Source organism: Dipodomys spectabilis, unplaced genomic scaffold, assembly GCF_019054845.1.
Source record: "Dipodomys spectabilis isolate Male_0828 unplaced genomic scaffold, ASM1905484v1 ptg000054l, whole genome shotgun sequence".
Lineage (NCBI taxonomy): Eukaryota > Metazoa > Chordata > Mammalia > Rodentia > Heteromyidae > Dipodomys > Dipodomys spectabilis.
This window is the reverse complement of record NW_024870731.1, coordinates 36,287,392-36,300,274: the sequence shown is the minus strand read 5'-3', so window position 1 is coordinate 36,300,274 and position 12,883 is coordinate 36,287,392. Positions and strand designations below refer to the sequence as shown.

General features: G+C 39.3%; 1 protein-coding gene across 1 annotated transcript in view; it reads right to left on the bottom strand.

Moving 5' to 3' along the window:
* Positions 1–12,534, bottom strand: part of LOC122108041 (contactin-4) — a 397,297-nt gene extending 384,763 nt beyond the window's left edge. Inside the window, exon 1 of the mRNA XM_042680009.1 lies at positions 12,397–12,534. Coding sequence (XP_042535943.1) covers positions 12,397–12,451 — 55 coding nt within the window. The 5' untranslated portion in view covers positions 12,452–12,534. The remainder of the gene's footprint in view (positions 1–12,396) is intronic.
* Positions 12,535–12,883: the final 349 nt, after the last annotated feature.

The following is a 12,883-nucleotide window of genomic DNA, read 5'->3' as shown; positions in this document are numbered from 1 at the left end:
AAACTAGGTACCGGTGGGTGGCCCTTAAGGTCTCTGAAATACTGCTGGTATAAACTGAGCCATCAAAATCTAGGTTAGTATCATACAATTATAGCTAACCAATTACCGCCAACTGCGTGGCCCCAAGCAAAAGAAACGTATTATCTCCTAGTCCTGAAGGTAGAAATCTGCAATGAAGGTGACCCAAGGCCAGCTCTCTGGAGGAGCTGGTGAGCCCTGCCCACTTCTGGCTGTGGCTGTGTTGTTTGTGATTCCTTGGCTTGTGGGGACATCACTGTAACTTTCTTCCTCTGTTTTCACAATTCCTTTCTATGTCTCCAGCTTTCGGTCCTTGGGTGCTCAATATAAAATACATCATTTGTAATTTTTACTGAAATAGACAACACTGGTTATATACAATAAACCTGCCACTTTCTTTTACATTTTCCTCTACTGTGGGCACTGGAAGATTGAATTACACATATATCTGGCTTTGTAGTTCTAGTGGGGAGCTCTAAGGAAATAAAGGAGCTGATCTCTTAATGTTTGACCACAACTGACATATCGTTCCCTCCTTCTCTGGTCTTCATGAAAGTCAAAGCCAGCCCAGTCCATCACTGGGAAGTTGGAGAAGGGACAGGAGCTGTGGGAAAAGGACCCATATGTGGACCAAATAGTGTCAATCCCCAAATAAAAATGATATGCATACATTCTTTATCACAGCACATGTAATATGCCTTCAGAAAGAAAAGAATATCTACCTTCACTCTACAACAGGGAAAAACAAGGAAAGCCAAGGTGCTCTTTGTTTTGTTCCTGTTTTTGCTTTTTGTTGCCCTAGAGAACTAGCAAAATGCACTGAGTAAAATAGAAGTAATCTGAACACACATGTTTGTAGCAGTATGATTCATTACAGTCAGAATGTGAAATTAAGCCAAATGGCCATTGATGGATGAAGGAATAAACAAAATATGGTGGATATGGGATATTATTTAGCTATAAAAATGAATGAAACGTGATAATGTAACAATATGGCTGGACTTTGGAAACATTATGCTAAATGAATGAAACCAGATAGGAAGGCCATACAACATATTCTTCCAAACAGAAGGTAAATTAGTGTTATCCCAGGATAGAGGCTAGGACACATTATAGAATGATTATTACTGGGTACATGGTTTCTTCTTAGGCTGATGAAAATATTGTGGATGGTTGCACAACCTTGTAAGTATCATAAAAACAACTTAATTATCATGTTAATGATATGTCTGTGATATCTCAAAAAATCTTCTGAGGAAAAAAGCAAGTAGACATGAATATATTACAGTCGAGAGAAGAGAGAGAGAGAGAGAAAGAAAGTCCTAGAGATTGTTACAGTAACTGAGGACCAACTACTCTTATAGGTGGTAAACAGGATTACAGAATTATGGCTCTCCACTCCTTCATTTTGTAGATGATTTTCTGATTTATCCATAGTTGCAGAGGTAATTAGTTGCATAATCAAAGTCCAAGTTTCTCAAACAAGTTTCCTGGACTTTTCTAGGATTCCACAGAGCTTCAAGGTTGTGTGTTGTGTGGTCCATTTGTCTCTATTCCATACCCTACATGCAGGTTGTTTAAAGAGATAAAGGAGAACTGTCAGAAGGTAGTTCCTCTGAGGACTTGTACTGGGTTCCTCCCTGAGAACGGGGTTGGGCGGGGGGGAGGAGGAGGAGGAGGAGGAGGAGGAGGAGGAGGAGGAGGAGGAGAAGGAAGAAAGAAGATATGCCAGGAAGAGTTTATCAAAGCAAGACTGAATTAACTTCATCTACTTTCACTTTACCTTCAGACTGGCATGCTAGGAAGCAGGGCATGGTTTGTTTACTACCCACGGTTCCAAAATTTCAAAAATCCCTCTTGAGACTGTGATTAGATTTCTCTCCTCTCAGAGTCATATCTCTGATCAAGACTTTCACAGTATTTTAAATATATACAAGGAAGCAGTTGTGTGGTGAAAGAAGTGTTCTAGAAATTACCATGTGAGATGCCTTTAAAAGATACTCATGGATGCTGGACACAGTGGCTCCTGTATGTCCTTTCAGCTACATGGAAAATGTAGCTGAACAGCTACAGGATTGTAGTTTAAGGCTACCCCAGGCCAAGAGTTGGCAAAACCTTTTTCATTTACCAATAACCTGGGCATAGTGGTGTAGTAGTGTAATCCTAGCTGGACAAAACCACAAATCCTTATTTGAAATGTAAAGCAAAAAGGATCAAAAACTTGGCTCAAATGGTAGAGTGCCTGCCAAGATAGCGTATGACCCTGAATTGGTTCCCTAGTAAAAAGAAAAGAAAAGAAAGAGAGGGAAGGATGAAAGAAGGGAGAGAGAGAAAGTAAATAACGAGGAAAGGAAGAAAAAAAGGAAGGAAGGAAAGGGAAAGGAAGGAAGTAAACAGAAAGAAAAAGAGAGAGGAAAGAAGTTAGGAAGGAAGGAGAAAGAAAGGAATAAATCAAGGAAAGACAAAGAAAGGAAAGAAGAAGGAAGGAAGGAAGGAAAGAAAATTCAAATACTACTTAAACTATTTAATGGAAAATGGAGAAAAATAGTGAACCCCCTGCTTTAGGCCCGATTGCTTCCGCATACGTGACTACCAAAAGGTAGTGCAGGAAATACATCCCTAGAAATCTATTCCTCTTGTTGGAATGGAAACAAATGTCAGACAACTCAGGTAAACCTGACACACAGGGAAGAAATCCCGTGTCGTAAGTGGCTCTTCCAGGTCCCTTTTCCTGTATCACAGGATCCTCACCTTACCAAGTCCCCCTACTGCAACTCTGTAGGGGTCCTGGCAGTTTGGCTTTTGTGTTATCCTAGTCTGTATATAAACTAAGCCCCTCTGTTCCTGTCTCAGCTCCACCCGCTCAGCTTTGCCGTCTACCTCTTCCCCATTTCGTGATTCACTACCTGGCAGGAGAAGAAGCCAGATTAAACTGTACTTTTTATATCCCTAAATTGTTTTATTTCTTCTATGTAACTACAGTATGTGATTTCTACCGTCTCTCCAAGGAGACATCCCTCCCCTAAATCCTAACATTTCATTTCCCTGCTCTTGTTTTTCTCTTCACCCCCTGCGGTAATATTCATTACCTCTCCTTCTGACCTAACTCCCTCATGTTCTTTCTCCCTCCTTCTTTCCCTCCTTTGCTTTCTCAGTCTAATTATAACTTAGCTCAGAATACAGATTTCAAGCTAATGAAATTGTCTTTAAACACACCTCCAAACTCCAACTGTTTACCACCCTCTGAGTTGAAATGAATAAAGTTTTAATATATTTGTTTAAAACTCACTAAACTAACACAATCATATAAAGGCATGTGCTTTATATGCACTCTTTTCTGGCCTTCTTCAAGGGAGAGGGTGAACTTTTCTAACAAAATCTTGCCCATAGGGGGAAAAATATATATCATGCCCCTTTACCTCCTGGGAATTATGATGAAGTCAAAGAATGAAGCAAAGCCAAAATAAATCCCCCATCTTTTGAGCAAAAGAGTAAATAATAAAAATGTATCAATATTTGTCAAGGTCAATCTTTATTTTTTTTGCCAGAACCCAGTGTAATAGTCTTTGCAGAGTTTTGCTGAGAAGTTATGAAATACTGATAAGACCTGTGAATGCGATTTGCACACAAGTGATCTTTTGCAAAATAGAAATTGCCAAGTGAAAATGAATTCCCTATTTTCCTTTCTACTCTGCAGCAGAATTCTTAGACCCTTTCCTTGAGACTATTCTTCTCCCTGGGGCTGTGATATTTACACATAAACTTGAATTTTAATGCAATATTTATCTAAGTAGATACAGCCAAATTTGAAGTTGATGTTCTAGATTTCCTGTATTTCCCTTATGATTCTAGCTCCTTGATCTATTTAGTGATGTTTAAGATAGGGAAAAGAAATTATCAACTGCATTTTGTCACTGCTTATGAATTTATTATTCAAATGATCTCAAATTCAGTAAAACTGTTTAAGTCAATAAATAAATGTTTTATTATTGATGGGGGAGACTATCTGGGAAGATGAAGGAAACCTGTGGAAAACCAGAAAACATGAGGAGGGAAAATATGATCCAACTACAAGGCTTACATCTACAATAACATAATGAAACCTCCTATTTTCTACAATTAATATATGGTAATAAATATCATACTGAAGACAATGATGTCATCATCGTATTACCAGTACTACCACCATCACCAGAGAAGCCTTGTGTAATTTAGAACCCAATTACAGTCTTAGAGAAGAGCACTGGAAAATTCTCCAACATATGTTAAAGAATGCAATGAATCCCAGTTCATGTTCAAATTTGCTAATTATTGGACACTATACCAAGGATAAACCAGCATAATCAAGTGCTTACAGACATGCAAAACAGGTAAGCAAAAATATTTTGTCCATTTTACAATTGACAAGCAAAGCTGAGCAAGACAACAAAACAAATCAACTCCGAACATAGGGAATTACAGAGCAAAGAAGGAACAAACTTGTCTAATTGCAGAACCCACTACTCTTCTTCTCCCCCCTCTCCCTCCTCCTCCTTCTCCATCCTCCCCCTCCCCCTCCCTCCCCATCCTCCCTCCCCATCCTCCCTCCCCATCCTCCCTCCCTCTCCCCCTTTCTCTCCTCCTCCTCCTTCTCCTCCTCCTCCTCCTCTTCCTCCTCCTCCTCTTCCTCCTCCTCCTTACTGTTGTGCTAGGACTTGGGAAGTCTCCCTTTGAGTTGTCTCTCAAATTCAGTGCTGTCTCTTGAGTCACATCTTCATTTTTGGCTTTTGGGTGGTTAATTAGAGACAAGAATCTCATGGATTTTCCTGCCTGGTCTGGCTTTGAATCATAATCATCAGCTCTCAGCCTCCCGGAGTAGTTACGATTGCAGGCCTAAGTCACTGGAGCCCAGCAGAATCTACATTCTTAACCAACCGTTCTGTTGTGTCTTCAGGAGTCTAGTCATGGTCTAACATCAAGCACGGGGCAACCCTTGATCTCATATTTCAATGAGCATTATCAATAAGTTGATATTAAGAGCATGCAACACTTAGCTTCTTACTTGTCTCTGCTCTCTCCTTTGCCTAATTTATTCTATTAATCAGAATTCCAACACTTTCTTCTATATTAGATATATCCTAGATGGTATCCATAATCCTTCTTGTTAGTTATAATTAAAAGAACTAGCTTGGTTGACAATATCCAATGAAGCCATTAATGATTTGCTTTAGCAGAGGTTTTAAGTGCATATTTCAAATAACTTTTGGATTACATGTTTGTTATCATATATCCTTGCCTACAGGGACATAAAAATCACTTCTGGCTTTTTCTACTTACCTCAACATATTTAATGCTGATTAATATGTCTCCATTCTGAAAATACTCAAAAATGTCAATTAATATTAAGAAGTTTACTATTTGCTATTAGTATTTTCTGGGCATACTTGCTTTGTACTTTTCTAGAATTTTATTACTGGATTTATTGTTTGTTTTTTAATGTTGCTACTTACTCTTGTTTTAGCTAAGTGTTTCTACAACTTAGCTTCATTTCATGGCCGTAGTTAGGAGAAAATGCAGAGCAAACAGGAAATACTTGCATAGGCTTCAGTCAACATGATTGTAAAGGCACTGACAAGCCTGTTTCTTAGAAAGTAAAACAATCAAATAAGAGGTCAATGTAAGTCTGTGCTTTGTAGTAACTAAATGAAAATCGACATTTACTCCACTCCTTTTGATCTTAATTAAATATGGTACTTTTTGCAAGAACAAAGGCAGCACCAGGTTTAATATCTGTCTAGGATTATGAATCATTTGAATGCTGCTTGTTTTCTATGCTGGGAAAATATAAAAGTCTGGGAAATTGAAATATTGTTCCTGGCTGGGTTGTAAAGTCAAGCCTCAAAACTAACTCCAGTGCACTTTCTTAGCCTGGTGGGATACACAGGCACGGGCGAAGAAAGGAAAATGTTGAAGAATGTTTCCTTACTGGAATGTTCGGAGCAAATAGAAAAGTCGTGCTCATTAGAGCCTATTGTAAACGCTAACAACATTCTGGGAATTCCTATTCATGCCCTGGAAACTAGAAGAGGCGAAATTGTGGATCGTCTAGTTCAAGCTTGTGATACTGGCTTTCTCTTTCTTTCTTTCTTTCTTTCTTTTTTTTTTTTTTTTTTGTAATACTGGGGTTTGAACTCATGTCCTTTGATAGGTAAACACACTCATGATGATCCATACCTTGGTTGGATGGTTATTTTTTTAAAGAGAGGGTCTCACTTTCTGCCTGAGCAAGCACTGTGAGTCAGGACTGTGATCTTCCCTTTGTAACTGGGATGACAGTTAGACTGCATGTGCAGCCTACCTATGTTGACCGGGCATTGCATGCACATTTATGCCTGGGCTCTGCTAGAACTGGGATCCTCCCAATTTCAGCCTCCCACATAGATTAGGTGACAGGTGTACACTAAAGTATCTCTGCTCCTAAAGCGTTTTCTCAGAGCCCATGGAGCACTTTTTCGATGTGCTTTGTTTGCAGGTCTGATGCGGCCGCTGTCCTAAGCTTTTCACTCAAGGCTAGTACTCTGCCACTGGAGCCAGACCTCAAGTGATGATTGATTGGAGATAAGAATCTCACAGACTTTTCTTCCCCTGCTGGCTTCAAACCGCAATCATCAGATCTCAGCCTACTGAATAGCTAGGATTATAGGCGTGAACTACCAGCACCTACACTGGTTTGCTTTTTTTCTTTTTATTCCTACCATACATTCATGCCACATTCCTGTGATGGACTCTTGCCATGCAGGGCTCTTCCCACTCAATTCTCAGAATAGATCTGCTCTGAATTACACAGGTCCTTTCTCCATTCAGATACTGCCCCTCCCACATAACTGTCAGCAGAGATCCTTTTTGTTTGTGTGAGCAAATCAACAAAATATTTATGTTTAGAGATAAGACCGTTTCTCACAAAGCAATAATTGATGAAGGTGCTCTGCATGGTCCCCACTTACAGGGGAATAAATGTGGCCTTCTGGAAACCAAGATCAACCGCGAATGCACTGAGCAGATCTCTTTGGCACTCCCCAGCACAGGGTTTTTAAATGTCTTCTCGCTTCTTGCGGGGTATGAACATATGGACCAGCCATTTTCTCCTTTCTTTCAGATTCTGCCAGTGTGAACAGAATTGGGAACACATGGCAAAAACATATGACCCATGTGAAATTTCCTATTAGGTGAATAAAATTCCCAACTTAGCTTTAACCCTATCAGCATACGTATCTGCCTCTCAAACCGCGTGGTCGGCAAGAGTTGTAAATTTCTAGAGTAGAAAGCGTTGTTTGAGACCATCTGTTCTACTCCCACGTCCTACAGAGGTAGAAACTGAATTGCAGAGAGGCCGAGACTCCCTCAACATCTGCCTGATAATAAAACTAGCAAATAGTAAAAAGAATAAAGCTACTTGGTTGTAGGACCAAGATATTTACAGCTGTTCCTATATAGTGACACATGTGCAGATAATGATGTAAGTACACACATACTCACACATGCAGGGTTTAGCTGCATAGTTAGTTCTTCAGTAATCTCTGTTATGCATTAGTTAAGTTCTTTAGTAACCTGTGTCACGGCTGTGTGTACTTTCTGTTTTCCCCCTAATTAATGACATGTCCAATACTAGATGTCTCTCTGCTATTAATTGATATATGCATCTTCTTCTTGGTATTTATTCTTCCTAAAGCAGAACCAGAGAGAAGGATTTTGGAGTAGTCAATCTAGAATGCAATCCCAGGAGGTAAGCATAAAGAAGAAAAAAGGAGCTGAAACTGTGGTGGGGTTTTGAGCTTCAGTCCTCCTAGAGATCTCTAAGAAACTACCAAAACAAAATGTGTCAAAGAATTTAGTTCACAAACAGCAGAAGACTGTGTCATGAACCATCCATTCATATTCATATTGCTAAGGATTGCTACCAAGAAGATGGTCAGTCTGTTATAGCTTCTGGTGGTTGTGATGTCAGAGAACAGCATGGGGCAGGGAAACACAGAGGGAGAAAATTCTACCTCCACCTCTGGGTGCAAGATAAACATGAAAGAGGAATTGTGGTAGTGAGAGTGTCTAATATGCATCCAGCCACACTGGCCCATTTAAATAATTTACACATTGAAGCCTAACATAGAAAATGTCATGACATGGTAGTCAGCTTTCTCATGGCAACAAAAACTTAGCTGACAAAAATCAATGCAGAGTTAAAAAGCTTGGACTCCCACTTTAAGAGTTTTCAATCCATGGTTATTTGGACTGGTTGCTTTTCAGTCTGTGCTGAGGTAGTACTATGAAGGTCACTTCATTGCAGTGAAGAGGAAGGGGAGGAGGGAAGAAGGGAGAGGAAGAGAGGGATATGGAGAGAGAAAGGGAAAGAGAAGAAGAAAAGAGGAAGAAGAAAGGGAGAGAGGGAGAGATACAATGAAACAGAGAGGGATAGAAAGAGGGAGAGGAAGAGAGGGAAAAGGAGAGAGAGAATGAGAGAGGAAGAAAGGAGAAAGAGAAAAAGGGAGAGAGGGAGAAACAGGAGAGACAGAGAAAGAGGGAGAGAGAGGGAAAGGGAGAAAGAGAGAGAAAGATAGAGGGAGACAGGGAGATAGAGGGTGAGAGAGAGGGATAGAGAGGGAGAGAGACAAAGGGAGAGAGAGAAGGAGAGAAGGAGAGGAAGAGAGAGAAGGGGAGAGAGCGAGAGGGTGAGGCAGAGAGAGTCACAGAGACCAAGAGACCAGGAGAACATATTCCCAGGTCATGACCCATTACTTTCTCCAACATTCTCAAGTTTCTACTGCTTTCGTTGGGCCCATTAAGATATGATTTCATAAATGGCTAGACTTCTCAAACTCTCATCTCCTCCATTAACCCTACCTCTGAGCACTACCATCCTTCGGGTCCAGCTTTCAACACATGAGCCTCCGATCTAGCCCATATCAAATAGATTCATCTCCTAAGTGGCTCTTAATACCAGTTAAGCATAAAGATAAGTCCAGATAACATGATGTCCACAGCACAACGTGAGAGATATGAGCTCTGTTTCTCAGCCATGGTCATCATGGGATATTCACTCATTTGATTCCTATTTCCTGAACAGCACAGGCAGCATCTAAATGCAGGGGATATAGTAGAGAACTAAAGAACAATTGAGCAAAATAGCTTACCATTCAGATATTGGTTTAAAAGAACTCTGAAGAAAAATTGAGCAGTAGGGAAAGGAGTAGGCTACATCAGAGAAAGGCAATGCCATTGATTTAATTAATTTACAGTGTTTAGAAAACACATCACCAATGAGGTGATATGGGAGGGATCCCTAAAGAATTTAGAGGGTGCATCACAGAGAGTGCTTAAGGGAAGAACTTGAAAAACAAAAGGTCAATGCAAAGGTCCTATGGTCTGAGTGTATATGGCATCTCCTCACAAATCATGAGGCCACTTTGGTTTGCTATGTAGAAGCCATTATTTTCACTTGTTACTACTATGTCAATGTTAAAAAAATGAGGCTGTGCACCAGTCAGTCACATCTATAATCCAAGCCACTCAGGTGGCTGAGATCTGAGGACCACGGTTCAAAGACAGCCCAGAAAAAAAAAAAAAAAACGAAGACAGCCCAGGCAGGAAATTCCATGAGACTCTTATCTCCAATTAACCATCAGAAAACCAGAAGTGGCACTGGGGCCAGCACCCAGGCCCCATGACCAATCAGAGAGAGAGAAAGAGAGAGAGAGAGAGACAAAGAGATTATGCATAAAAAGTTTCTCAAAACACTGGGAACTGGGCACACAGAATTTACACTTGACACTGGTGCATACCTTTGTGGGACCTATTTTCTCTAATTTTTGACAGTCATGACCATTGTATGGTATAATTTCCTATCTTTCAGAATGTTTCACTTGTGTGCTGACTTTCTTGCCTTTTTGGTAATTAGGTATTGTGAATACAGGTTTAAATTACTTAAGAAGTGAGTTAGTCAAGCCTTAATTAGACTTTTTTGTGGATGAAGGTTTGGACTACTGGCACTAGTATTCTTTCAAAAAAATGCTAGAGAAAAAAATCTAGCACATTTGTAAAAGAGAATAACATCTCTGGTTATAACAAATATGGTTAGCAATTCTCTCTAATAATTATTGGACCTTAAAAGATGCACCCCCATTTATATGTTTGAATCTTCCATGTTATTTGAGGAAAATAACCAGGGAAAGATATATTTGAGAGGCAACAATTATGATATAATAGTAAGTAATGTCCTTAAGAAATTCACCAAGCAATGCAAGACCAAAGGAGTATAGAAAAATTGTGGATGACATACAAAAAAAGAAGAAAATGAGCAGTTAACCAAATCTGTTCAAAATTCATAGTGTTAAATGTTATGGAAATAAACTCAAGACACATAGCAAGAAAACAAAAACATTAATTAAGGCTTGACTTTACCTACACCCAAAGAGCCATATGATGAGAGAATAATAATATCATGCAAAACAGTTCTCCCTAAACATCTGATACACCAATTCCCTACAAACAGCTTAGTAAATAAAAAGGATAGAAGTACAGTCTTAAATTGGAATTCTAAATTTTACAAAAGAGATGAACGGTGCTCTTGATTTTCTACCCTTTAATTTCTTGAGATCTATTCAAGCAGACAAGGTTTAATACACACATTACTGTAGGCAAATACTGGACAATTGGATTACTCTATGAAAACCATTTTTATACCATAAACATTGTGAGAAATTAAAATTACAAATCCTCAGGTGAGTTCTTTATAGGGTCAGGGACAGGAGAAAATCAGCCAAGAAATAAAATCTAGGACATTTTATGGGAAGAGGGATATAAATTCTGGAGAGAAGAAGATAAATAACATTTTTAAAAGAGATGCCAGAATGTTCACAATCATGACATAGTGAGTGTGTTGTCTATTCAATCAATCAAAGCACATAATTTGAAGGTCATGTATTAACAGATTTTTACAGTGAATGGCAGGTTCCATGGAGATAAGCAAAGAAAGAATGAAAATCCAAATCACCAACATGAACTTGCCTACTGCCTACATGGATGGCACAGCTAAAAGATTGCTCCGGGATCAGAATCACAAGTGCAAGCTTAAGTTTGAGTTCCAGCTTTCCTCCTTAGAGGCGTTGTGACATTGAGGTAGTTTCTTAATTTCTTGATGCTTCCATAATAATTTAAATAGTGACTAGAAGAAACATGAGTCGCAAATACCACCTTGGAGTCATGGGGAATTGTCATGAATTTAACTGTATGAAGTGCTAATCATAGTACCTGACATGGTGACATGGAAAGTTGACCTATATATATCTTAGCACTATTATTATTAACTTTGATTTTATAATAATTGCAAATAGTCTGCCATGACAAGCTATCAGCAGCTTAAGAACTAAGCTCACAGGGACCTATATCAGCAGTCACTATGTCTGTCTGGCATGGTATTATATTCACAGGTCAAAATACACAGCTGGCTCATTTCAAGGCACTGGTTAATATCTTAATAAATTCACAATCAAAGCAAAGTGATTCCAAAAGTCATACTTGTATTACGTGGTTAAAAATGTACCTATTTTTAGGTATGTCTCTTTGACTTGATACTATGAGTAATAAAATAGGTCAACTAGATTCAGTTTTGAGAAGACTTGGAAAGATACATAGCATTCCAATGTGAGAACCAACTCCAGGACAAACTGGACTTCTGATGATCAGCACTTGAATTATACTTGTCCAGCACAAGGCTGACATCCCCCCAGGAAATAGAATGATAGACGGCTTGTCGGAACTTTTTAAAGCTCTTTTTTTCCACGAGTTGACCATGAGTATATGGTAAAAAATAAAACAAAACCAAACCAAAATCAAAGCCAAAAATACTTCTTGTCCCTTTGCTTTCTTGTTCCTCCCAAATTGGACTGAAAAAGAGAAAGTCTACCAAAAGCTGGGACAATCTCCACAGACACTGAAAGGGCTTCTCAGATAAACCTCTATCCACTAACACCGAAGTAGGCAGCACTCCAAACTAGATGACCAGTTTTATTATCCAATAGCTCTGTGCAATTGAGCCCTGAGATGAGAAAAAGCAACAACAACAACAACAACTTTCAAACTAAATGATGGCTGAAACGATTCTAAAAGGATCAGATAGACAGGCAAAACATTAGTGTCTCTCTCTCTGGCTATACCGCCAGGAAAAGAGCCAGAGAAAGCCCACTGGGGCAGGCCCATTCAACGTTGTCAGCAAACGCTACTCAGAGCAACCCACGCTCTTATGATTTTATCACTGCCATCTAAAGCGAAGGCCCACTTTTGAATTAGTGTGAAATACCGTGGCATTTTTAAATAAAAAAAAAAAAAAGTTTTGAAATGACACTCTACCTGCGAGGCACAACATGAAGGATTGCAGTACCAGCAGTTCCCATGGTAACCTCATCTTCAGCTTCCGAGGTCAAAGTGATTGCAAGTCCAATAGCAGGTGAAGGGAACCGGTGCCTCTTTTAAAGTACAACCTTTAATCTGTGGGGGAGAAACAGAGACGTTACCATAGATTGGGGAATAGTTTTCCTTATCGTCACTGCAAGTTTATCTTCATTGGAATGTAAGTAAAATTCACTGGTAGGAAAGTATGTTTGAAGAATAAAAATCTTGTTAAGCTATAAAGCAGATGAGCATCTTTTTTTTTTTTAATTCCTCTATGGTTTATTTTTATAGGTTCTATGGCTTGGATGTGACTTGATGGTGCCTTCCAAACATGCACATGCTAGAACGTGGGCCATAATGTGTTGGAGTGGGAAGTGGTGGAACCTTTAAGAGTCATTTAATAGGAGGTCATTAAATCCTGGACAGTCCTGCCCTTGGAAGGGAC